Source organism: Arvicanthis niloticus, chromosome 5, assembly GCF_011762505.2.
Source record: "Arvicanthis niloticus isolate mArvNil1 chromosome 5, mArvNil1.pat.X, whole genome shotgun sequence".
NCBI lineage: Eukaryota > Metazoa > Chordata > Mammalia > Rodentia > Muridae > Arvicanthis > Arvicanthis niloticus.
Genome location: NC_047662.1, coordinates 2,183,631 through 2,206,225, shown reverse-complemented (window position 1 = coordinate 2,206,225; position 22,595 = coordinate 2,183,631). Strand labels below are relative to the sequence as shown.

Sequence of the window (22,595 nt, the reverse complement as noted above, 5' to 3'; positions counted from 1 at the left end):
CAGAGTGGCAGTGGATCGTGAGTGGAGCAGACAGGAGACGGAATGTTCCTCCCTACGTCCCGCTGAGAATGTTAGCATGCTAACCACACATCACTTATGGTGTCTGTGATGTCCCCAAATGTCACCTCTCCTGCCCCCAGGACACATGCATTATTGCAGGGCTGATGTAGGATTCCAGTGGGTGCCGCTGGGCCACTGTGGGGCCACACACTTCCTGCCTGTCTGTGCTTGTTCCAAGTATCACCATGATGCTCCTCTCAGGCCTGGGGGATGGGTTAACTACAAAAGTCAGTCGTGGGAGCATGTGATTTTATTATATTACAAAAACAAAAATTCCCACTGAAACACAGCTAAAAAAATAACACATTTTTCTAAGATGACACCCAAAACAGTTAATAAAGTCATTGGACTGTATCCGTCAATACTGCTTGGAGAAGCATTTCATCACATTGAAACATAGACAGTTTTTTGGTTTTTGTCTCCCGTCTGAAATGCTGTTCTAAGTAGCAACTTTTGACCCTTGCAGGGTTCGTGCACAGGAATCGGGTGCTGGTATTACAAACTCAAAGCTCAAAGCAGGTCAAGGCAGAGCTGTCAGGCACGGTAAGCAGGGCCAGGAAGGGACATGAGCGCTGCTGTTAACTGGATGCACAAAGCTCCCTGGGACTGTATGGGCTGAGGCTGGAGTGGCCTGTTTGTACAGCCTTGAGGTACCTGCCCTTGCTCAAAGATGTCTTCCAGGGTCCCCCAAACTCGTTTCCAGAATAGTCCTTCAGTGCTTCTGGGGAACCCGGTGACTGGAAGATTTTCTTTCTCTTGCTTTCTGTGTTTTGCAGAACAAAGTTTGGTTCAGACCCAAAGGCCGGTTCCTGGAGAGTTACTCAGCCACGCCAAGCCTTGCCTCTGGTATTTATTTCCTGGCAGATGGTCCCTTGCAGTTCCCTCCAGGCCTGTCAGGATCCTGGAGGCTCATGAGACAGCTTTGGCACCTGAGGCCGAGTCTAGGGAGACACACAGCCCTGGATCCTCACCGGAGACGGGCTCTTCCCTCCTCAGATGCCTGGTGGCAGCCACTCCTAACCCTCCCCGGGAGCGTGTGGAGTGCTTAGGATGGCCCCTCTTGGACAATGCCTGAGACATATTTATGTGAGATCCCAGAACTGAAGCACATCTCAGTGGGGCTCACAGGCCTAGGAGTGAGAATGTGCTGCCTAATTCCTGAGGGAGCATGGGGCAGCATGTACCTCAGGAGAGAGCACCCTCTGCCGTGAGCTGATGCCTGACCCAGGGAACTCAGTCTGTCTACCCTCAGCTCCCTCACCTGTGCAACAACAAGAAGTGTGTGCTCAACCTCAGGCTTTGTGAGGTGTGTTACCACTCGCTGGGATGGCCACACCCTGCATCCAGGAAGCTCTACGCCTGGTGTTGCTGCTGTTATGGCTTGTCTGGGTGCAGGAGCCCCAGAGCCGAAGCTGTCAACACCTGTCAAGTTGGAAGAGCCCGCATGGTCAGCCCTGGTCTCTGGCAATGGATGCCTGCACCTACTACCCTAGGTGCACCCAAATCCTGCCCCTCAGAGATTCATGAAGCGTGTGGGTGGTAGCCACCTAAGTTTGCAGCACTTGCTAAGATTGGCAACATCTACCCCTGTGCTTTTAGGAGGCGGCCCTGATATGAAGCCAGTCCTGGTAGTGCTGACTGTGGCCATTCCATGGGCTTCTCTGCCTCTGTTAGGCCACGCTAATGAACGCCAGGCTTACAGGGAATGGCTCCACAGAGCATCTGCAGACTGTCGGGCTTTGCTGCATCAGGGGCTCTTCTCTGGTCCCCCACTCCTGGCAGGGACTGCTGGGTGCTCTCATTGCAGAAGTTCACAAAGTTTCTGGCTGATACAGGACCCCATTGGCTGGGTGCATGCAGGAGCTGTCTCTCAAGCCTACTGACTCCTTGGGGGTGCATCATGAAGACCAGGGCCCCCAGCAGCTGCCCCAGTTCCAGCCCATGAGGATGGGCTAGAACTCAGTCACAGTGCCAAGACTCTGAGCACGTAGCGTAGGCAGAATAGATGTTCCTCTGACCTGCACTGGCACAGCTACTCTCTCTTTGAGTCTCTTTCCCATCCAACCATTCTGGCAACAGGTGAAGACCCTTCCTGGCTTAACGCTCAGTTTTTTACACTTGTTGAGAAGTGTGTTCAAGCTAGGTTGATCTCAGAAGGGAATGCTGAGAGAGTCAGGGGGTGTGGGAGGGAGAAAGCAAGCTGACCCGCCAAGTAGAAAGAGTAACGTTTTATCAAATATTGACAATTCAACTTTCAGTAGTCTGAGACTCATTCTGTCCCTCTGTCTGCCCAGAGAGGTCCTTAAGAGGCTGCTGCAGCCAGCGTTTTTGGGGTGCTGGCTGGAGGCTGAGGCCAGCAGCTTCCTCAACCAAGACTCGGGAGACATGGGGGGAACAGCTGAATAGCCTACATTAGGAACAGATGTGTCCGCACATCCCGCAGAGGATGTCTCTGGCTCTGAATTCACCTTCAAGACACAGTGGAATCAAATGCAGAAGACACAGAGGCCCGACTGCACGTGGCTATCGGGGACAGAAGATGCCGGAATACTTTGTGGCAGAGGGTGAGCAAGTGGTAGATGCAACTCTGTCCGGAGGTGGCAGAGTCTTCAACAGAGAAGGGGAGGAGCAAATGGGTACCGCATACCCACCCACAAAGGGACAGCCCCCTGTCTCCGCACTTGACCCACAACCTGCCCACGTGTACGTGTAGCTTAGGGCAGTTCCAGAAGTTTCCTAGGGGGAATTAGTTCATGAGCGACTTCCCTTCAGGAATGGCGTCTGGCAGAAGACCCTTGCTGTTTCTGTGGGCACAGCCGAGGAGGTCCCACTTCCAGGGGCAGTCTCTCAGAGAGGAAGGCAGGAGAGGTTACGCTCCTCAGTGGCTCTCTGTCTCTGTGAACTCCTCTTTGATGGGCTGCTTACGGGACTTGCAGTCAGGGAGGTCAAAGCCAAAGTCCGCCCACTCGTCCGGGCCTGTCACCCCACCTGCTCCTCCGCGGTTGGGGATCGTGATGGTGTGGCGCACACGGAAATGCACGGCTTCCATGACCCGCTGTCGCTGCAGCTCGCCAGAGCCGCCGATGGAGATGGTGGCCGCATTGCTGCTGGAGCGGAGCAGTTGCTGACCGCAGTCATGGCTCTGCTTCAGGTCCTGTAGGCCCCTCCAGATGGTCATACGGTACTGGTCAGGGATCTTCAGGGCCCCAAGGTCCTGCAAGAGCGATGGCCACCTTCAAGTTACAAAAGGGAAGTTGTGTGTCCCTCACACCAAGGGCGTCCTACCTGCAAGGAAGCCTCTGCTTTAGGGGCCACTGACTTATCAGACCTTGACTCTGTAGTGACAGGGTAGGGACAGCATCAGGGTCACCTGCAGAGTGTCTAGCCACATATTTTTCTAGGACAGCTAGATGGCATGTGTGGGACACCAGCCTGGGGCCTGGACACAACTAGAGCAGCAGTGGAGACCTAAGAGACCACCCATCCATTTCTTGGCCTCAAGCTATCCCTTGGCAGCCGTTAGTTGGTAGTCGCTCCAGGCTTATCCCTTAGCTTCAAGCTCTGGTGAGTCAAGGGTTAATGTGTGACTCAAGGTCAGGGAAGGTAGTCAGTGGTCAGCAGTCACACAAATGCAGGTGTTAGGCACCAGCTCCATGGCCTCTGATAAGTCTAGAAAAACAGTTATGGGAGACATGGCAGGAGGGGCTGAGCTGATGCACCCTGGGCCCTAGGGTAGGAGGGGCTGAGTTGATGAACCAAGGGGCTGTGTCTCATGCATAAATCAAGGCTGACTGTGTGACTAGGCTGTAACAGGATACCACGGCTTTCCAGAAACTTTCTATCCCACATTCAATCCAGAATCTTCTGTGCCACATGTGTAGGTCGGGCATGGGGCCCCATTTATTCTTTCTAGACCTGTTCCCCCATCTGGCTTCTACACTTCATTCATTGGGTCCTGAAAACAGCTCAGTCTAAGAAAAAAAAAAAAATCAAAGGTAGCCTGGCTGGGCCACCAGGAGGCTCTATCAAGGGAGAAAGTCCTCCAGGTCACTGCTGGGGACCAGACATGTGTCCATCCAGCCTTCTTCATGTTGTTTGGTGCTACTGACTTCAGAATAGAATCTGACTGCTTGTGGGAAAGTCTCTGGGAGTTCCCCCACTAGTCACCCTAGATGGTGCACTGTGCCTTGGGACAGGCCCGTCGTCCCTTTGGGGGAGACCTGGGGCATTTACCTCGATGGTGAGGTTCTGCAGGTGATAGATACTTTGCAGCCCTTGGGAAGTGAAGCACTCGATGCAGTTTGGACACCCCAATCCTGTCAAAAAGCTGCAGAGAGAGTTTGAGAAAGTAACATCAACTGGCTGTGCACTTGGGCCTCACAGGAGTGGCCCTGTGGGGAGGGAACTGCCTGTTACAGTGGGGAATCCTGCTGGCCCCTCCCTCGGGGCAGGTGTGACCGGTCAGCAGGGTTTCTGGCACAGTCCTACCTCAAGTGCCTTCCTGACTTTCTTTCTTTCTTTCTTTCTTTCTTTCTTTCTTTCTTTCTTTCTTTCTTTCTTTCTTTAATTGGTTCCTACGTGTGTGTGTGTGTGTGTGTGTGTGTGTGTGTGTGTGTGTGTTATATTTACCTTTATTTTTTTACAGTCCAGTCATTGTCCCTCTCCTGGTACACCCTTCCACAGTTCCTCATCCCATTCCTCTCCCTCTTGTCTCCAAGAGGATGCCCCCTACCCCCAACCCCCTACCCCCTACCCCCTATCCCCTACCCCCTACCCCCTACCCCTGAAGTATAACTCTCAAGTGCCTTTCTTTCCAAGGTTCTTTCTCAGTACCTGCTGATGACCCCTGATAGAACACGACCATCTTAGCCTGTCCTCCCTCAGGCCAGCCAAGCAATTAAAACACAGGGTCAGACAGAACCACACGCAAGGCTGTTCCCTCCAGCAGGAACCGCACAGTTAATGGGAGGCGTGGGGCGCGGGGTGAAGCACAAACCCAGGTCCAGCCTCATCCCACGCACCTGACGAGGCTGGGGTCTGCATGATAGGGGGGCGGCGGGGTACAGTGGGATCCTGAAACCATGGTCTGGGAGCTGTGGCCTCCATTCATCTCGCCATTGGCTGGCATGCTGTGGGCGTGGCTGTTGAGCATCCCGGAGCCTGGGCAAAAGAGAGGTCCAGGAACCTGAGAGCAAGCCCCGCCCACACACACAGCAGGGGTGTGCCCCAGGCTGTGGTCGAGCCTAGCAGTATGGTACAGCATTGTAAGGGCTGTCTGAGGGGCTGTCTGAGCCCCTAGGAACAACCCCCCTCCCCCCCCCCCCCCCCCCGGCAGACGGTGGCTGTGTGGCTGTGTGTGGGTCACGGAGTTTAGGTGATCCAGGGGTTAGCAGCTGGCACATCGATGTTACCAGGCTCCAAGGCCCTTAAGCAAGACACACCTGGGGGTGTTGCTCAGCATCAAGAGTGTGTCCATCTGTACCCATATAAAGACCTTTCAGATGAGACCCACGCTCCACTCTGCCCAGCTCCCTACAGCTGCCACCTCAGTGAGGTCTCATGTCCTGTAACCCTTGAGATGAGGTGATTTGATACCGCCATTTTGCTGATGGAGAAGCAGGCTAACTGCAGTTAGAGATCTTCCTCAAGATCCCATGGCATCAAGACAGGGCAGGCATGAGTTCTTAACTCTACCACCTTTGCAACCCCCAGGTACAGAACCCCTGGGATTGAAACGAATGTCCCCATAGCCATTGCCCTCCTGCAGGCTGGAGCTGCAGGGAGGGGAGGCCATCAAAGGTCCCCCTTCAGTCCTCTTTGTGATTTCCATAAATCCACCCAGGCCCTCCCTTGGGTCTCTATGGCCCACATGAGGCTTCCACTGCCCCAGAGACTCACCCATGGGCCCCAGGTTGGGCCCAGCTGCTGAGCTGTGCGGGGGAGGCTGTCCTACCAGCTGGTTGACGGAGGGCAGTTTGTTGACACCACCGTGTACCTTGTTCATTGGGGAGAGCACGGGCCCATAGGATGGCGGCTGCAGGTGACTCCTGCTTGTAAAGCAACAGTGCATTTTCACAAGAGGTGAAAGCAGCTCCTCCCGACATGGCACCGCAGCACCAGGATGTGGGCTGCCTCTCAGAGAATCACGAAGAAAGCTAACACATCACCAGCCCCTCCAGCTCCTTCCCCATCAACATTTCCAAGGCCGGTAAGTGAGATACAGAGGTGTGCTGAACATGGGGACCCAGGATCCCAGGGCAGGCTAAGTCCCAGAAGGCTTCCTGGAGGAGAAGGTGCCAGCTGAACTGTGTTGGTTCTACAGTCCAATCTGGAGCATTATATGTCTTGTGTTCCTGGCCTTCTCCTGCTGGGTCAGCATAGCCCCACTTCCCCATACAGATGTGGGATTCACTCACGGCCTCTGCAGGAGCTGCTGCTGCTGCTGCTGTCTGTAGGAGTCAACCAAAGGCTGAGGTACAAGTTCCATCAGCTCGAGGCTCTCCTTGACTTTCATCAAGATCTCAAAGTTCTCACGGCCTCGCACCTGGGCACAGAGAGACAGGATCTCTGCCAGGGTGCCCGGGAGACTCCACTGGCTCCAATCCCCTGGTGGGACAGGGATGGCCGAAGCCTCAGGAGGACCCCAGGCTGTGGCAAAGTGTTAATTGGCTCTTGGAGTTCCCCAGTACTGGGTCTTAAAGGAGGGCCCACACTCAAGGAAACAGAAAGGATTCCTTCAGAGTGCATCGTGATCTTACCACTGGGATTGGTACCACACACACGAGGAGTCATGGAAGCCACATATACCCTAGTGAACTATGGATTTAAACATAGGCTATGCCCTATAGGACCATGGATTTAAACATAGGTTATACCTTATAGGACCATGGATTCCTACCGAAACTTCACCCGGGGGACAGTCTCCATTATAAAGGACGCCTTGAGACTCAGCTAACCTGGCCGGCATGTCCACACTCAGTGAGGTCAGGGTCTAACTCTGAACAGAGCCTCCTTTGAACCCCACCTTCTTCAGGGCCACAGTCTCAATCCTCGGGTGTCAGTATGCTACCCTTGCCCATCTCTTGTGACATCTGGACTTCCACAGCCTGGGATCTTGGGTGATGGGAACACACAGGCCTGTCCTCCCAGCCCACTCACATGCATGTAGAGAATCATGAGCCCACTCACATGCATGTAGAACATTATGTGCCCACTTACATGAATGTAGAATGTGTCCTCGTCTCCATGACGTCTCTTTTTCACGTTGGTACCCAGGGCAGGGATGGCAGGGGGGCTCTGCTTGAATGCTGGAGGGAAGGTCAGGAAAGACACATGAGCCAGAGAGTAAGGGCTGAGATGCCCAGGTGAACACCTGCCATGGGTGTGGTGTGAGCACAGTGCAAACCTAGGCCAGAAGGAGCTGGACAAGGCTCCCACATGCTCCCAGTCTCAGAGCATAGACAAGTGAGGTGTCTTGGGTCACATTTGCCCTGTCCAGCCAAAGAGGCTTCCTAGCCTTGGCCATTCAGACCCCCGGATCCATCCCTTGGATGAGGGTATGCTTGGCTCCCTCGGAGCAGGTAATCCTTACACCCAGTTGCATCCAACTCCACCTTCTGCCCACGCCCTGGCCCAGACCCCCACACACACACACACACACTCACCACGTTTGCTGGCAGCCCCGTTCTTGGTGGTACTTTCATTCAGAGCCTGTTGCTCCCGGTAATGGTCTTCGTCAGCTTTGCGGTCACGGCCGGGACAGGCGCAGATGCGACCCTCAAAAGACCGCCGGCCCAGTACCTGTCCACTGTGGGGTGGGCACAGGGTGACTGTGAGCTCAAGGGACCGCTCTTGACCCTGCCCACCTCCCGAAGACCTCTTGGGACTGGCCTTGAAGCTGAATGCCCGCCTAGGAGAGCAAACCCTCTCTAGGTCTGTGACATGCCCCTCCCCCACAGTGCTGGCCCAAGTCCCGCCCGGCCCCACCTCCACCATCCTTCCACGGCAGACTCACTCCCGGGTCTCCAGGGTGATGATGACAAGGATGGGCCTCCGATTCATGCCCCCCACGCAGCTGCTGTTACACATGAAGTTGTACAGGATGGTGGTGAATTCTGTCCCCACCTGTCCACAGGGAAAGGGCTTACTTAGCATCCGCATACAGGGCCCGCCTTCTACAGAAGGACCTGTAGCTGTCGCCTCTGGCCCTGATTCTGAGTAGGCACAGGGACCCTGCAGTATCCCTGTGTACGGTCATCTACCCATCTATCCACCCAACCACCCTGTCTTTGCACTTATCCATCCATCTTCTACGTATCCACCTACCATCCCCATCCACCAAGCCATCTCCCCATCCATCCATCTGCTTACACGCTTGTCTACACATCCATGTATCCACCTACCCCACTCACTTGCCTGTCAGCCCATTTACACACTCATCTACACACCTATTCACTTGCCTATCCATATATCCACTTACACTCCTGCCCACCACCACTGGTGCCTGACTACCCACCCATTCGACCATCTGCACCCACTTAAGATTGCCTGCCCACCCACCGATCCATCTGTGCCTTCATAGCACTGAGCTGGCTCTGGGGTCAGAGAGCCCAGTCTTGGTTTCAGCTCTTAGGGGAGGTCCAGAGTCTGTGGTGTGCTTGCCACTGTCATCTTCCATAAAACAGGCAGAGGTCAAACGTCAGGGCTGTATGTGAGCGGGTGTGTGCGTGGGCCTTTGTGGCATGCATTGCTGAGTACTGTGGACTCATCTGGGCAGAGGAACAAAAGGGACTCCAACCCCAGAATGGAGTTTGAAAGGTCTTGCTAGATCAGGGTACCAACCCCAGCCCTTCCAAGAACTTCCACCTGCCAGCCACTAGAGGGCAAGAGAATCCTACTTGGTCTGCAAGCATGAGCTGGTGAGGAGAGGGGAGAATGCTCCTCTGTGTGTGTGTGTGTGTGTGTGTGTGTGTGTGTGTGTGTGTGTGTGTGTGTGTATCTGTGTGTCTGTGTGTTTGTGTGTCTGTGTGTTTGTGTGTCTGTGTGTTTGTGTGTCGGTGTGTATGTCTCTATGTGCATCTGTGTGTGTGTGTCTCTGTGTGTGTCTGTGTCTCTGTGTGTCTGTGTATGTGTGTTTATATGTCTGTGTGTCTGTGTGTGTGTCTGTATGTGTGTATCTGTGTGTCTGTGTGTATGTCTGTGTGTGTCTATGTGTGTCTGTGTGTGGTTTTATATGTCTGTGTGTCTCTGTGTGTCTGTGTGTGCACGTCTGTATGTGTGTATCTGTGTGTCTCTGTGTATGTCTCTGTGTGTGTCTGTTTGTGTATCTGTGTGTCTCTGTGTGTGTCTGTGTGTTTGTGTCTGTGTGTATCTGTGTATATCTCTGTATGCTTCTCTGTGTGTGTCTCTGTGTGTGTCTCTGTGTGTCTGTCTGTGTCTCTGTGTGTCTGTATGTGTGTGTGTCTGTGTATGTGTGTTTATATGTCTGTGTGTCTGTGTGTGTCTGTATTGTGTATCTGTGTGTGTGTGTGTGTGTGTGTTTATGTGTCTCTGTGTGTCTCTGTGTGTCTATGTGTGTGTGTGTGGGGTTATATGTCTGTGTGTCTCTCTGTGTGTGTCTGTGTGTGTGTCTGTGTGTGTTTATGTGTCTCTGTGTGTCTCTGTGTGTGTGTTTGTGTGTGTATGAGCATCACCTGGCCCTGTCCTACTGACATAAAGAGCTGCCTCACTTGACCACAGAGGTTGGTAGAGGATGGGTACAGGGACCCTAAATGCTGAGTCTCTGCCCTGATACTACCCACTTCAGTCCTGAAGTCCCTCCACCTTGCCCTTGGCCCCAACTGGGCCTCATATCAGATCTATAATGGTGACCACACACCCTTCTGATGTCAAAAGTGGACGCCTGCCTCCTCCAGTTTTCCTCCACTTGACTACTTTTGGCAACCACCACCTCCAGCCTGGTTCCCTCCCTTAGAGCCCTTTTTCTCCAGCTAGAACTACACTTCCAAGGGCTCTTAAGAGTGCTCTGCACACAGGCCCGCTTAAGGCTGACCCATCACCTCTGTCTTCTCTACTCTCCCAAGCCTGTGTTCCACAGCTTCAGTCCCCTGGGGGCATCCTCTGTGATACCCCAGCCTGGTCTAGGAGGCTTTTCATGATCCCTAGCCCCTAACATGGAATTGCCCACCCTCTACCTACCACCCATGCTTGCCAGCTTGGTTTTGTCCCTGAAAAAGGAGCTGAGATGTCCAGGGGCTCTCTCTCACTCCTATGTCTAGGAGGCTGTACTTGGGAGAAAAAGCAAGAAGATTGAAGATTGAACCCTTGGGGGTGGGGGGGGCAGGGTTGAAAGATTAGAGGTCTTATGACCACACCTGGCTATATAGCTGAGGAGAGAGAGAGAGAGAGAGAGAGAGAGAGAGAGAGAGAGAGAGAGAGGCAGGCAGAGAGGAAGAGGCAGACAGAGAGACAGAGAGACAGAGAGACTGAGAGACAGAGAGACAGAGAGAACTGAAGTTGGCTGGAGCTCAGGCCTGAGTTCATTACCCACAGTGAAATGAACTGCCAGGAAAGGCCTGAGAGGTAGGCTGAAGTCAGAGCAGAGGTCCAGGGAACCCCACCCTGTAAGGTTGGCTTTGTACCCCAGTCTGGTCCCCAGCCTACCTGTGGGGGTTCGTACGGCACAACCACGCTCTGCCTGCCGGTGACAGGGTCATCCACATACTGGGATAGGTTGTTGCCTTCTACACGGATGAGGTGGCTAGCCGGGGCAGACTGTCCTGCCAGGAGGGGACACAGCTTTAGAGAGGGGTCCATCCTCCATCCCATACCCCTGTACCAGGCATAAGGCAGAACTGAGACCATAGGACTTGTCCCCATGAGAGTCCCAGGCAAGGCTCAGAGCTGTGCAGCCCTCATTCAGATAGCCTTGATCTTGACAGAAGCTGTCCCCAGATCTTCTGACCCTGGAGGTGTCACAGGCTTCACCAGGGACACAGCAGGATTGCTTCACAAGGCTCCCCAGGGTCAGCTTGTCCCCCAGACTTCTCCTGAGCCACACTCTTGCTGGACCATCCTCTTGGGATGGAGAAATGGAGGGAGGGATGGGGTATAGGTTCCAGTGAGGGAAGAGCTGAGAGCAGCTCATGCTCACGGGCCTGTGTCTCTGTTGTGCTCACTGCCTGTGGTGCTGCAGAGGTCAGGGTCCCACAGTGGGGAGTGGGGAGGGGTGCTCACCTTCATTGAAGTCCCTCCCAAGCTCGTGATTGGGACAGCGCTTAACAATGTCAGTCACATGCTCTGCCTTCTTGTAGACGGGCATGGCCCGGATGGCCGTGCCTGGGGGTGGTGGTGTGGACACTTTGATCTGGATGGGGCATGTCTTGGCAATCTGACAGTACAATTTCTTCAAAAGTGGGGAGTACTGGAGGAGAGAAGGGGGTCGAGTTGAGATGGCAGCTCAGTTCCGGATGCTTCCACAAGACCCCTTTCCCAAGCACTCTGATGAGGCCTGCCCCCCGTATGCTTCAAGCATTGCTTCAGTATGTAGAGATGGGCGTGCCTGATGCCCACTCAGCACCTGCCTGGCTATGTAGCTCACCTGTATCTCAAAGGCTGCAAGTGGGGGACCATTGCATAAGGGTGACAAAGGGTAAGACAGTGTTGGGGCGGGGGCGGTCAGAGGTCAGTGGGAATCAGTCCCAGCCTTGCTTTCCCAGCCTGGATCAGGCCGCTGGCTGCAGAGGTAGAATTTGCAGCACTGAAGCTGGTTTGACAAGCTCAGAATTGCATCCTTCTGCCTTGCATAGAAGAATCACTCTGTAGGTATATGGCTTACCCCTTCTACCTTTATCCTTCAATAAAGAACTCTCTGGACCAGCAAGACCTTATGTGGTGTTGGCCAGTCACCAGCACTGGGCCACCAAGTAAAGCCACCAAATTCAGGCAGCCAAGCTCTGCTGTTGTGTGAGGCAAGACCTGGTTTCCTCATCCTGGAAACCAACTGAACCCGAGGTCATGGCAGGGCATCTCTCAGGGACAATGGGATGTTACCATTTCCCCCACCCCCTGCAGTGTCCCAGGTCACTGTTCTAAGGATTGAACTGACCCTGATGAGACTGACTCAGTCTCAGAATCAAAGTGATTCTTCTATGCAAGGCAGAAAGATGCAATTCTGAGCTTGTCACACCAGCTCAATGCTATAAATTCTACCTCTGCAGTCAGCAGCCTGATCCAGGCTGGGAAAGCAAGATGTTCATTTATTAGCCTGCTAGCTGACCCTTCACCAGGGCTCCTGAAACCCCTAATGACTCCTCATGTCTTCCTTCCCAAGGGATTTATTTATTATGTATACAGTGTTCTGTCTGTACATACACATGCAGGCCAGAAGAGGGCACCAGACCTTATTATAAATGGTTATGAGCCATCATATGGTTGCTGGGATTTGAACTCGGGTCCTTTTAACCTCTGAGCCATCTCTCCAGCCCTTCCTGAGGGATTTTTATGGAGTTCCACTTCCCTCTAAAGTCTCCACCAGTCAAAGTCATGAATTATACACCATACTCCACTGTGACAATTGAGGAAACCCTCCAGAAGTGGCCGGCTATTAAAACTGGAAAGAGCAGATGGTGCTCACACATCAAGTCTTTCCTTTGCAAGGGCCAGTGGGGGATCCTGACCACCCCAACCCTATATGTTTAAGGTTCTCCACAAGGGTCGTGCAGAAATAGCATATACCATAGGCAAATGCAATGGAAGGCAGGCAGGGAGAGGCATGGTGACATAGTCCCTTCCCTCCCATTTAAAGAGCAAGAGTCACTCACTACAGGGACACAACAGCAGGCTTGAGGGACTGTTTTGAAAAGCAGAGAGAGCCCTAACAGAGTGAGCAGCTGAAGGAGCTGCCTAGGCAGGTCGGTTTGACTTTCTAGGAAACGATCACTGTCTCTGGTGTGTGGGATCCTCCTCTGAACATCCTGGAGGAAGAGCCACGGCCTCATCCCCAGGATACATGGAGGACTCTGAGACTTGGACAGGGCACACCTGACCACTGCAGATCCATATCTGGGCATTGGTTTCCTGCAAAAGGCCTCTCCTCAAGTTAGTACACTGCGGACTGGTCTCTATCCGTGCAGGCTGGGGACAGAGTAGCAAGATATAGGACTGGAGTTGCAGAAGTGTACTAGAACCCTGGGCAGATAAAGGTCGTGGGCCTGGCAGGTTACTGCGTTTCTCTGTGGCCTAGGGAAGTTTGCAGAGTGAGGTGCCTTGAGCACTTCTGTAGTGCCTCCGGTGTACAGTACACACCTCAGAATGCAGGCATCCGAGGAAAGGCCAGTAAACAGCTACACATACTCCCTGCACCCCTGTCCATCAACAACATGCACCTGCTGGAGGTCTACAGCCCGTACTTTGTAAAAAACACGCTAACTCTGTACTTACTGTGGCCTCCCTAGGAAGGACACTTGGGGTGACATGAAGTTCACAGTGTGAGGATCTCCAAGCATTAAGTAAATTCATACACAGCGACAGTGACATGCCCAGGCCTCTTGTTTATTCACAAATTAAGGTTTCCCAGCAAGCTCCAGGCTCAATTACAAGGGGAACCTAGGTAGTCCTGAGCTCAGAGAGACTCAACACCAGGCCGATCAAGACAGCTTCCTGGCGAACGTGAAAGTGCCAAGCATTACCAAGCATCTCCTGAGTGTCCATTGTTTATGAGGCCTAGCTACTAGACTCAGGAGTGGGGGTGGCGGACACCCCATGAAACAGGCCTTGCCTGCTGGGGGTAGGGTGACACTGAGGTCAAAGTCACCAGGGGCAACAAAAGGAGATTAACCTTTGAAGTCTGGCGCTTGGCTCCCTGTTCTGGCTCAGGAATGTAGGGTGGATTGCTCTAAACTAGACCACCTGTCAAGTTACCACTGACTTATCGCCAGACCCCCAGATGCCAGCTCTGAGGTAGAGCACCAACAGGGTCAGAGGCCTCTTATTCTAACATGGTTGCTCATTAGCAGGTAAGGTAATTTGTGGGTTGGCACAGCTGAGGGGCCCGCAGACCTGGAGTCTCCTACAGTAGCCTTTTCAGATTTCCTTACTCTCCGATGCTCTAGCTCATGACCTAAGAAGGGGTCATAGACTCACCAGGGCAGGAGTCGAGATGGGCTGGGGGCAGGTCAGGTGTGACAGTGCCTGAGGCCACATTCCTGGGAAGCCCAAACACGCATGGAGAGAGAAGGGTGCATCCGATTCACCTCTCTGTGTTTGTATCGGGATGGAGGCAGGCTCAGGGCACAGCCCAGCCACAGGGAGGGGCATCAGAGCACCCCTCATCCACCCACTCCTGAGCAATGATATTTCAAACACTGCCTGGACACAGTACCTATCCCTGGAGCCCTGTTGTTGCAGCCCTCCAGGCTACTGTTCTCTGAGGACCTAAGATAATTAGCTACACCCCGAGCCACGCACTGCCACTGCCAAGGTGTGGCCAGAGGTAGCTGAGGCCTGGCTCCTGTGCCTCCGGATGTCCTAGGATAGCCATGAGGTGGTACTGCTCTCCACTATATATGGCCTGGAGTGGGACCCTAGGAGGTCTAGTGAAAGCTAAGGATAGTTGCAGAGTAGCCGGGCTGGTAAGGATGAACCATTGAATGCCCCACCCTGGGGAGGAGCTTAAAGCGCCTGGAGCTGTCCCTGGTACCAACGCGGCAGCTGCAGCAAGGCAGTCTCCTCTCAGAAGAAGAATCAGAGCTGGGAGAGTCATCTCTGGTGGGACAAGTCTTTGGAAAACCCAAGCCCATAAGATACAGGACTCCTTCACTTCTGCACCCTTGAATGGCGTCTCTAATCCAGTGATCATGGGGCTTTGGGGCTCACACATTTGCCAGCCCCTACTCCGGCCACAGGGTAAATTTGTGGTAGTCTATTTTAGCCAGACGTGGGGAGTTTCAGCGAGATATGCCAAAGCTTCCCCACACCTCGGAAGATCAGGTAGTAAAACCAGCAGCCGGGCGTGGGCGGGGGCGTGGGGACCGGGCTAGAAGACTCCAGGATACCAAGTCTCTGGGAGACTAGGAAGTTGCCAGCGCTCCCCTTTCTCCGCAGAGCTTACAGGGTCAATCCTCAGGGTCAGACTCGGTTTCCAGAATGTCATGTGAGGATGCTTCCTCCCTGCTGCCCTCCTCCTGCCTCTCCTTCCCTAGAACCGCTAGATGGATGTGTTTCAACAGATTCCGAACTGATAAAATCTTATTTATCTTCGGCTGTTGACACAGCGCCGTCCAGACTTGCCTGCGCGGATGCGTGTGTTCCGCGGGGCTTGCAGGAAATACTTTGCCCAACATCGGAGCGGAGCAGACGTCCCTCCTGCCACGGCTGCTCTCCTGACCCCTCCTCCTTCCCTCCTTCCCTCCTTCCCTCCTTCCTCCTCCCCCCCTCCCCCGCCACAGTCCAAGATGGGCAGGGCCTGGCTGGAAGCCCCTAGCCTAGCAGGACGGGTGCAGGGTGGTGGGTGAGAGGGCGGGCGGGGGCGGGCGCGGCACAGGGCTGTTAATTTCCTCGCACCCGCTCCCGGCAGCTGGGTGCCCGGCACAGGCAGGTTTGGGCAGGAGGACAGTGGGAAGGTGATAATAACTTGTCTGTCATTTTCCCGGGACATGTAGTATCTTGCAAACCGCAAATACCGTTAACCAGCTTGGGTGAATCTGTTAGGACAGATTCAGAACGAAAGGCTGTGGTGGGGGCTTTTAAAAAAAAAATACTTTTTTCCATAGCCTGCTTTTATATAGGTGTGTGTGTGTGTGTGTGTGTGTGTGTGTGTGTGTGTGTACATGTGTGAGTACAAGAGTTTCTGGTCTCTGGGGCTGTGGACCCCTTTGAGAACCAGCTCCAGGGTCACAGGCGTTTACTTTTCCTAGGAGAGATCCACAGAGCAGGGCACAGGTCTGGGAGACTCTGATCTCTCAAATCTGGAGGAACCCAGGTCCACAGCCCCCTGAGTGTGACTCCCCGCCATGTTCTCCTTTCCCTTCAAGAAATGCAGCTGCAAGACGAGCACAACGTACAGACCCCATCATCCAAGAGAAGGCTCTGGGGCAGCTGCTTTATGGGCACATCTTGGCCTCGGTTGGCACAATTTACATCGTTCATTTCCTCGTTCATTCAGGGAGCATCTGAGAGCAGCTCTTACACAGCTTAGGGAGCCCTGATAGAAAACAGGGATCTAAATCTTAGCCTTGGGGAGGGAATGATGCTCAGGTAACAGTCACCAGACTGCCACCATCATGCCAGGATGCAGGTTTAGGGCAAGGAGGTGTCCATGTTCTGTAAATACATCATTGGAGGGCCCATGCTCCAGTACCTGCCCCACCAAGTGTGCAGGGAAGAGGCTGATGTCTCTCCTAAAGACCAGTGGTCTGGAGAAAGGTGATAAAGGACACTCAGGAGACAGATGTGAAGACTGACTGACCGCTCTGTGAGTGGAAGGCCATAGGCTGTTTCCCTATGGAGAGGCAGGCCAGGAGCTAGCTGGGGCACCCCTCAGGAGCTGGGTAGCCTGCCCCACCCTCCCTTGAGCAAGATCTCAAACAGGCAAGCAAGAGCCATACGGGTACCTTTGGGGCCTGGAAGATAGAGTACACGTTTTTGCATTAAGATTGGGAAGTCAGGGGGCCCCAGATCATGGGGTTTGGAGCCCATTTGGCTTCCGCAGGAGCAGAAAACCTTCCAGTAGTTTCTGCCCCAGCCTAGGGAGCTGAGTAGCAGATTGTAACCTATGTGTGAAGGCCTGGTAGTCTCATCTCAGAGAAGGGGAGGGCAGTGGTTGGCAACTTGGGAATGCACAGCTGATGGCTCTACCTAGAGACCAGAGGAAGAACACCAGCCTGGCCTATGCCACTTTCTCTGTAAGGTTCCTATTCTGATCCTTCACCTGGACATTTTAGGAACTAGAACTTTGTTTCTAAAAGCGGCCAGCTGAGCTGGGTAGAGCAGTAACCAGAGGTTACATTATATTTGCTGTACACCTCAGGTTTCTGGTAAAGAGCTCATAAAATCCAGAGAACTGTCAAAGCAACATCTCCTCTTTACATGCTAACGATGGGCTGAGGGCTGAGGGCTGCTTCCCTGAGTAGCCCCTGGAAAGATCCAGGCAGTATGTGCAACACCTCAGCCCCAGCCTTTGGGATGGAGTACAGAGGATGAAGGTCAATTAGGTCCCCAATGTCAGGAGACTAATCATGGCTACACAATGAACTGTCTGTACAAATCCCAAAGGATGGGACTTGACTGTCTCCTGGACAACTGGGAGTGTGGAGGTGGCTGGAGATGGTGCCCAGGGAGAGCAGAGCCAGAGAGGACTGGGAAAGTTCCATCCTTTCTCCAGCTTGTCTCTCACTTCTTACCCAATCCCACCTTGCCCGGGTGTCTAGACAAGTGGTTGCAGAGTCAGGTGAGCCACTAAAATAGGCTGACAGCCCTAAAGGATAGTGGCCAGAAACATTAAGTTGGGCGGTGGTACCCACCGGGCACAACCTTGGGGATAGAAACCTCTCCATGGGAAAGGTATCAGATTAGACTTCCAGGCATCCCAGTCTCCCAACTATCTAGGGCAGCAGTTCTCAACCTGTGTGTCATGATGCTTTTCACAGGGGCCACATATCAGATACCCTGCAAATCCGCATGTACATTACGATTCATAACAGTAGCAAAATTGCAGTTACAAAGTAGCAACGAGGGCCACCACAGCAGGAAGAACTGTGTTAAAGGGTCCTGGAGTTAGGAACCACTGCTTTGGAGTTAGATGGTGCTAGCTTGTATCTGATACTATGACTCTGTTGCCTTGCTGCAGGGAGGGGTTTCCACACCTTTTGGAGGCCTCACAGAAGTCTTAGAAGTGAGTTCCAGTTTGGTTCTGTCCCCTCAAGACCCAACACCTCCATCTTTGATCTTTTGTTTCCCTCAGGTCAGAGACCTGAGATCAGGGTCCAGATAGACTGGGTTAGGATAAGAGAACAGTCAGGTGACCAAGGAGAACACAAAGCCAGGAAAGACAGGCAGCTCTGCTCTGGGGTTGTGCTTCTGGAGGATGAGGAAGCTGCCAGACAGGGGCCTGGCCTGCCCTGGTCTTACTGGGGAGTTTCTCCCCTGACATCAAGTCAAGTCATCAGGGTGGATGGAGGCTCTAGGCAGCTGGTTGGCTGAGTGCAGCGGACCCCCTTTGCTGTATGATGCTCTAGCTCCAGAGGGCCACTGTCAGGGGGTTCGGAGACATCCCTAGGAGGCCCCGTCACCTCACTCACTCCAGTCCTAACTTAGACATCTAATCTTTTTCCAAGACCCAGGACCCATCTGGGGACTTCAGGAAGAGAAGAGTGTAATCTGAGAACCATCTGTGACCCAGTCCAAAGAACCATAGCCTCACCGCTCCCTGTGAGTTCAAAGGGGACACTTGCCGCCCTTCTCCCTGACCCAGCCAGGCAGCCTGCTACTGCCAACCCTGTTTAGCCTCTCCTCTGGCCACCAGCCATCAGCCCCTGGGAAAAGCACTCCCATTGGTGATTAGGGTTGGGGTGCAGGTCACATGACTGTCCAGTACAGGAACTCACAGCAAGGCTGGTAGTCAGCCTGCTCTGTGCACAGCATGGATCCCCTGCTGGTCATTGGTGGCGAAGTCCCTACCCCAGTCGGGATTAATCTCATCAGCATGAGGGCAAGGGCATCACACACTCCATTCCAGTGGCGACCCCTCTAAACACTGACCTTAGCCAGCTCCTTCTTTAAGGACCTGTGACTTTCCATACAGTCTCAGGGGCTAGTGATAACCAGGAGCCAGGGAGGCAAGGTGTGTGTGTGTGTGTGTGTGTGTGTGTGTGTGTGTGTTATGTGTGTGTATATGTATGTGTGTATGTGTGTGTATGTGTATGTGTGTATGTATGTGTGTATTTGTGTGTATGTGTGTGTATGTGTGTGTATGTGTATATATGTGTATGTGTGTGTATGTGTGTGTATGTGTGTATATGTGTATGTGTGTGTATATGTGTATGTGTGTGTATGTGTGTGTATGTGTGTGTGTGTGTTTGAAAGATCCACTCCCCAGTGCTTCAGGCAATAGCTCTTTAGAATATAAGTGGGCACTGAACTTGAGACTCCTTCATTGGAGCTATAGGACAGGGACATTCTGGGGTCAAAATCTCTGATCCTGCACTGAGCAAAGCTGAGCAGAGTAAGAGCCTCTCTGGAACCAGGTCCCAGTGCAGAGCAAGGCAAGGCCTTGTTTCACTCTCCCAAGGCTCCCAGGGTGTTCAGAACACAGGGGCACCACGAGAGCTGATGCATCACAGACAGCTGGTGGAGAGACAGGTACACAGGCGTGGGATTTGAGTCACTAAATGGTTTCTGCCTTATCTACCACACCAACAATTTTTCCAAAGAGCTTCTCTGCCCTCAAGTGTACCACACAGCCCCACTTTGAAGCCCACTATCTGGTCTTGGAGCACCAGGCTTAGCCCACCTTGGCTTCTTGCACTGACCAGTGGTGGTGGAAGGGCCCCTCCTTACAGTTCTCAAAGCCTAGCATATCCCAACTCTTGTCAGAACCTGGATGTGGCTGTGTCCTTTTCCCAGGAGGTCAACTATTCTGGAGTGGCTTCTATGCACCTACAATTAACTTAGCTTCCAAGGTCAGAGTCTGATAAATTTCAAGTGCTTTCCCGATAGCCCACCACCTGGTATGCAAAACTCACTCATCACTTGGACCCGGATCTCACCTTGCAGTGTTACCCAAACCCTGTCTAGCTTTAGCTTATAATGGGACACCCCCAAACTGGCCTCTCTCCCGGCTGTAAAGTGTTGGTAGAGCTGAGATGCAAGGCAGGGCTCGGTCCAGCAAGGCAAATGTCCTATGGGTCAACAATAGGAACTGAAGGAGGGGTGTTCCACAGGCCTGGCTGGCCTCCTCATCTTGGAGGTTGGTCACCTCTAGAACATTCTAATCAGAAAGCACTTATGAATCTACCCAGGGAGGATGGTGGGCAGATAGTGTGTCTCTCTGCCAGTCTGGGTGGATAGAAGCTCTCTGGGTGCTAAGAAGCAAGCCAGGCTCCTCTTCTTTGAGGCAAGCAGGTGAGCCTCCGGGTGTCAGAGTCTACTTACTATTGCTCACAAAGGTTCTAGGGAGCCAGAACCACCCCTAGGGAACTTGGAGCAGTGGGCGGAGTAGTGAGAACAAGAGTTTCACAGACTCTTGGGATATGTTGTTGGGGTCACCATCTTGTTTCTGCCCTTTGCTGATGGGCAACCTGTCCTTGACCTGCCCTCTGATTTCCTCATCTGTAAAGCGGGAAAGGAGGCACACATGTGTCTACTGCAGGCTGAGGGGTGGTACCTAGGGTCCTGAGATGTCACATCGTATCAGTTGTGAGTACAGGAATCGGGGTGACTTTTACAACCCCACTGGGATTGGGTCTCTATTCACTCTCCTGTAAAGTTCTCCTCAATGTGGCATGAGCCAATGTGAGACAGTCTGAGGAAGGGTCAGCTCTAGGCCTTCTAGGGTCACATCAGTTCTCCTGAGGGGAGAACAGGGGAGTAAACCGGAATCACACCCCCAGTACACACAGCCAACCCTGAGAAATAAATGGTCCTTTGTAACACATGAATCAGAACCTTATCCTCCGTTGACCCCCAAACCACAGGATAGAGTTCTGTCCTCCAAGGTTCCCTGTCTTCTGTCCCGTGCTAGAACCCTGGACATATGTGATGTGACCACTCAGCCGGGGTGCATCCTTAGACGCAGGGACCAGCCTGCCAGTGTCTAGCTGCAATTGCTTCCAGGGGTTCAGAGTCTCCGGGCTAGATTCTGTACCTACTGGGGACCGAAGTCCTCAGGCCACCAGTGGATGGATAGAGCAGAGACTCATCTCCACTGCAGGTACCCAGCACAGACGGAGCCAGGGCCAGCCTACTGGCAGCCCGTCCTCTCCTGCAAAGCTAGACACAATATGAGCAATTGCTGCGATTTCTCCATAAGTGCTCTTGTTTCCCCTAATAATTCACGTTTCATCTCCACAATAAACATTGTTAGAACTCTTCTCCGGGCTTTAAATATACATAATTGCTCTCCGTGCCAGTAAAAGGTATTAATTCCATTTATGCATTCCATAAACTTTTAGGATAACGCAATTGATACCACAATCATGTTGGGACACCTCCTCTATTCTTGGGCTTTGCAAGCCTCCGAGGGGCTGGAAAGTTTGCTCCAAATCCATTACTGTTGACTCAGCCCTGTCCTCCCCAGGAATCCCTCAGAGGCTTTGTGCTTCCCTCCAGGGACTGCTGGGTGGGTATGTAGGGGCTGTCTCTCAGGACAGACAAGCAGGCAGGCAGGTAGACAGACACACACAGACAGACCGACACACACACACACACACACACACACACACACACACACACTGAAGGCAACTTCACCTGAAGTTCACTTGGGGCCATGTCCAGGCCATCTGTCTACCTGTGATGTTCCCAGGCAGTTAAGCCATCCAGGAGCATGCCCTCGCTCTTGGGCTTCTCTGTAGCAGATTGTCTATGTCACATCCTGCCCTGGGGGTTCTACAGACAAATCACAGAATTCTGTCTCTCGGTGTCTCCAGTATTGAAAACGGCCATCTCTCTCAGCAAGGTAAAACCAACGTGAAGGGGCTGAGCTGCCACTAGACAGCAGAATAACCCGTCTCATCTTGCTGTTTGAATATGTAAAGAACCTTGTCCCATCTCCTCCTCTGCTGAGGGACTCCTGAGACCAGCTCTCCGCAGTTTCATGCCCAGACATAAAGCCCTCTTCTGGCCAGTCCACTGGCCTCTTAGCCTTTCTGAGGAAAGGAACTGTCAGAACCCTTGGCAGCGACCAGGGAGACTGGCATGTATGCTCGCATGCTCATCCATATCTGTTGGCATGTGCACACATGCCGGCATGTTTACCGGTATGTGGGTGCATCTATGTATCCATGAATATAGGTCCCCAAGCATGTTCGTGTTTACACCCTTCTGTGCTCATAAGTATATACATGCATGCACTACACACACCTGTGTACCTAAGTGTCCAGGTATACGAGGCTTTGTGCATGTGTATACATGTATAAGTTCATACATGCAGGGTCACACTCTAAGGGCCCAGGCCTCTCATTGCACCAGCAGATTTTAGGCTAAGAGAAGCTGGTCAGGACAAGCAGATGGGACGCTCTCCGGGGTCAGAGAGTCCCACCGTGGTTCAGCAACGGCGAGCCCAAAGGCCCCATTAACAGCTGTGGTCACTTGGAGGCCGGTGAGGGTGTTTTTTGCCAATCTGAGAGGAATGGGGGCAGCAGTCAATATGGAATTGTACTTGAGAAAAATATGAATTATCTATCAGTTACCAGCCAGTGGCGTGGCAGGGGCCTCTGTGGCAAGTCTGGGCAGCACCCACACAGTTGGACCCCCCAGAGCTGAGAGCAGCTGCTGCCAGTCCCTTCTCTCGGCATCGAGAAAAACCCTTGGGTGTCTGCTCC

At 53.1% G+C, this 22,595-nt stretch overlaps 1 protein-coding gene across 3 annotated transcripts in view; it reads right to left on the bottom strand.

The window, feature by feature from the left end:
• Positions 1-302: 302 nt before the first annotated feature.
• Positions 303-22,595, bottom strand: part of Tp73 (tumor protein p73) — an 80,848-nt gene continuing 58,555 nt past the window's right edge. For all 3 annotated transcript variants that reach the window (XM_076933626.1, XM_034502673.2, XM_034502675.2), the window contains 10 exons: positions 11,296-11,482; positions 10,723-10,838; positions 8,075-8,184; positions 7,725-7,867; positions 7,279-7,367; positions 6,477-6,604; positions 5,959-6,107; positions 5,082-5,220; positions 4,294-4,387; positions 303-3,274 (listed from right to left, as the gene is read on the bottom strand). In XM_076933626.1, the coding sequence (XP_076789741.1) occupies positions 2,939-3,274; positions 4,294-4,387; positions 5,082-5,220; positions 5,959-6,107; positions 6,477-6,604; positions 7,279-7,367; positions 7,725-7,867; positions 8,075-8,184; positions 10,723-10,838; positions 11,296-11,482 (1,491 nt within the window). In that variant the 3' untranslated portion in view covers positions 303-2,938. The remainder of the gene's footprint in view (positions 3,275-4,293; positions 4,388-5,081; positions 5,221-5,958; positions 6,108-6,476; positions 6,605-7,278; positions 7,368-7,724; positions 7,868-8,074; positions 8,185-10,722; positions 10,839-11,295; positions 11,483-22,595) is intronic.